The sequence below is a fragment of the Triticum aestivum genome, chromosome 5A (genome assembly GCF_018294505.1).
Source record: "Triticum aestivum cultivar Chinese Spring chromosome 5A, IWGSC CS RefSeq v2.1, whole genome shotgun sequence".
NCBI lineage: Eukaryota > Viridiplantae > Streptophyta > Magnoliopsida > Poales > Poaceae > Triticum > Triticum aestivum.
Genome location: NC_057806.1, coordinates 49,461,368 through 49,464,875, shown reverse-complemented (window position 1 = coordinate 49,464,875; position 3,508 = coordinate 49,461,368). Strand labels below are relative to the sequence as shown.

The window sequence follows — 3,508 nt, the reverse complement described above, 5'->3', positions numbered from 1 at the left end:
AACAAGTATCATTGTTTTGTGGAATGTTGCATGTTTGGCAGAACCACTGGAGCACGTATATAGTGGAAGATGACTTCAGGTTCATATCTGAAAGCGGGCTGACCGCGGTGAGGATACCAGTGGGATGGTGGATCGCTAGCGACCCCAGTCCTCCAGCACCTTACGTCGAAGGTTCGCTTCAAACCTTGGACAAGGCATTCAAATGGGCAGAGTAAGCAGACTTCATGTTTGATCTTGGCATAATTTTTAGCAACATCAATAAAGCTTACATTACCTAATTATTATTTCTGAAATAAATGCTCATTTTTTCTGCATGGACAGGGAGTACAATCTGGGGGTCATCATCGACCTACACGCAGCTCCTGGGTCACAAAACCCCTTCGAGCACAGCGCCTCCAAGGATGGCTCGCAGGACTGGGGCACCAGCGCCGCTAACATCGCACAAACCGTACAAGTGATAGATTTCCTTGCATCCAGGTACGCTGCGAGCCCGAGCCTCCTCGCAGTGGAGCTGCTGAACGAGCCGCTAGCGCCAGGCGCGTCCCTTGAGAGCCTGAAAACGTACTACCGCGACGGGTACAATGCCGTCAGGAAGCACTCGTCGGAGGCCTACGTGATCATGTCCAATCGGTTGTCATCCCCAGACCCGACGGAGCTCCTCGAGTTTGCCGGCGGGTTATCCAGGACCGTCATCGACGTGCACTACTATGTGTTGTTCAATAGCATGTTTGATACTTTCACCGTGCAGCAGAATATCGATTTCATCAAGACCAACTACTCAAGCGCTCTTAGCACTGTCACGAAGCAGAACAGTCCTCTCACCTTTGTAGGTATGTGTAACTAATAATTTGGTGCCTTTTGGTTTTGGAGCATGGATTTTTTTCGTTCCCATTCCTGCAAGACTTCAGTTAAAATGTCTGTTGTGTCATGGATGGCATTGTTTTCCATAGGTGAATGGGTGGCTGAGTGGCAGGTGCCCAATGCAACGAAGGAAGAGCTCCAAATGTTAGCAAATGCACAAATGGATGTGTATGGGAAGGCAACGTTTGGATGGGCTTATTGGACTCTCAAGAATGTAAACAACCACTGGAGTATGGAGTGGATGATCAAGAATGGGTACATCTCCTTGAAAAACTAGGATGTGCTTTTTACGTGTAATGGCGCATGAAATAACTTTGAAGAAAATTCGATGCATCTCTAGAAAAAATGATTGAAGGTGAATAAATGAATTTTTAGTATTTGGCCATTTGCTACACAGGTCTCCTTTCTTGAAATATATGGCCAACTTTTGCCTAACACCTAGGCTTTTGGGTGAACTGTTTGGTTCATACAACTCCATATGGTATCCGCGCTTATGATTATTCTAGCATTATGCTTAAAGAATCTCTAGTTGCAAGGAGTGGAAGTTATACAAAATGTTATCTACTAGACATTTCGATCAATACAGGAACCAATGTGCGCATATGCATGACCTAGGGGGCATATTTGAGTAACTTCTAGAAAAAAACATTTTCTTAGACAACAAAATTATCTGTGAGAACACTATTGTTGGCAACGGTTATAATGTCATCTGGTACGGGGTTGATTGTAACACTTGCAACCTCTTTATGCTTGAGGGAGAAGTACACCTCACATGGGTACTTGCTTGTTGTGGAAAGTTCGCGACATGCAGTGTGAGAGGTAGAGATTGGTTTGGGAAGGTTGACTCATACTCATCCTTGGAGTCGGGCACCACTATATATACCTCGGTATATACTGGTAAGATTACATGTGATAGCTACAACAACCATGAGAGAGAGAGAGAAATAGGTAGCATTACAAAGGGAGGTTACAACTGAATAACCAAAAGAATCTGCCTTATCCTAATGTTTCACAGCCCCTCTTGTTGTGGTTCTAAGACTGACAGTAGAATAGGGGGGTAGGAATGTAGAGGCAAGATCCTAGCTATGGAGGAGTTGTACACACGATTTTTACGAGTTCAGGCCCTTCTCGGAGGAAGTAACAGCCCTACGTCTCGGAGCCCGGAGGCGGTCGACTGAATATATGCGTGTGAATTACAGAAAGTGCGAACCCCTGTCCCAGAGGAGGGGGGTGGCTTATATAGAGTATGCTAGGACCCCAGCTCCCCTTCGTTACACAAGGTTCAATGCTCATAAAGGAGGGGCGTTACTGGTAACATCTGCAGTAAAGTGTTGCAAATGCCCATAAAGCTATGGTTTAAGTCCTAACCTTTGCAGAGTGGAGGGTTTCTCATCTTCTGGTGGTCGAGTGTCTTCAAGGTGGTCGAGTGAGCACATCTTCATGGTCGAGTGGATGATGATTTCTCTTCGACTGCTTCTGATTCTTTGTAGAGATGTCCTTGGGGAGGGTATGATGGACAGATCCATGACCCTACCCTAGGTACATAGCTTTATCATTAGCCCCCGAATGGATCAGGGTTTGAGTGAGGAAGGAGTTGGGAACACTTCCGACCCATTCTTTGTGCTATGAGTATATCTTGTTCTGGAACAATGAGTTGAGGTGACGACGTCGACTCCTTTCTCAGTCGCCTTGGTCCATTCTTGGTTTTTGTTGAGTGAATTTTCACGGTAGAATTTCGAATGATAATGTAGAGGATGTTTGTCTTCAGTCTGACAGGTTGCTCTGCTCTCCGCGGATTTTGCGGGATTCGAATTTTGGGAAGTGCGCCAGACGGACGGAACCGAGGTTATCGGGACGGATCAGGCAAGTCTCCTCGATCCTCGTGCCACCCTTTTTCGCCACGTACTGCACGCACAACTGTTGCGGGATTTGTTTAGATCGTCTGGGTCCACCAGTCAGTCACTCGGGGGACGACCTTATAAAAGGCCCCGGACCAGGGCTTTGCCCCGTGCGCTCCCATTCTCTCTTCTTCTTCTCCCGATCTCTCCGCCACGCTCGCTTCCGCTCTCGTCGCCGGACTCTTGCTCGAGCTCGACCCGTCGCCATGGGGAAAGAGAAGACGGTGGCGCTGGAGCGCACGAAGAAGGCGACCGCGAAGGCGAAGGGCAAGCGGACCAGCCGGGGCAGATCCTCGTCCAGATCCGGCCTGCTGCCGGGCTGGATCCAGGGCGACTGGATCCGCTCGACAATCACCCAGGACGACCTCGACGACCTGGTGGAGGGGGAATTGATCCCCCACAAGTCGGCACGGCTCCCGGGGAATGAAACCGAGCCGCAGCCAAGGGAGGGTTGAAGGAAATATGCCCTAGAGGCAATAATAAAGTTATTATTTATTTCCTTATATCATGATAAATGTTTATTATTCATGCTAGAATTGTATTAACCGAAAACATAATACATGTGTGAATACATAGACAAATAGAGTGTCACTAGTATGCCTCTACTTGACTAGTTCGTTGATCAAAGATGGTTATGTTTCCTAACCATAGACATGAGTTGTCATTTGATTAACGGGATCACATCATTAGGAGAATGATGTGATTGACTTTACCCATTCCGTTAGCATAGCACTTGATCGTTTAGTTTG

General features: G+C 47.2%; 1 protein-coding gene across 1 annotated transcript in view; it reads left to right on the top strand.

The window, feature by feature from the left end:
- The window catches only part of LOC123102262 (probable glucan 1,3-beta-glucosidase A), a 2,941-nt gene extending 1,625 nt beyond the window's left edge, over positions 1 to 1,316 (top strand). Inside the window, exons 4-6 of the mRNA XM_044523562.1 lie at positions 42 to 211; positions 322 to 830; positions 951 to 1,316. Coding sequence (XP_044379497.1) covers positions 42 to 211; positions 322 to 830; positions 951 to 1,138 — 867 coding nt within the window. The 3' untranslated portion in view covers positions 1,139 to 1,316. The remainder of the gene's footprint in view (positions 1 to 41; positions 212 to 321; positions 831 to 950) is intronic.
- The last annotated feature ends 2,192 nt before the right edge of the window (positions 1,317 to 3,508 follow it).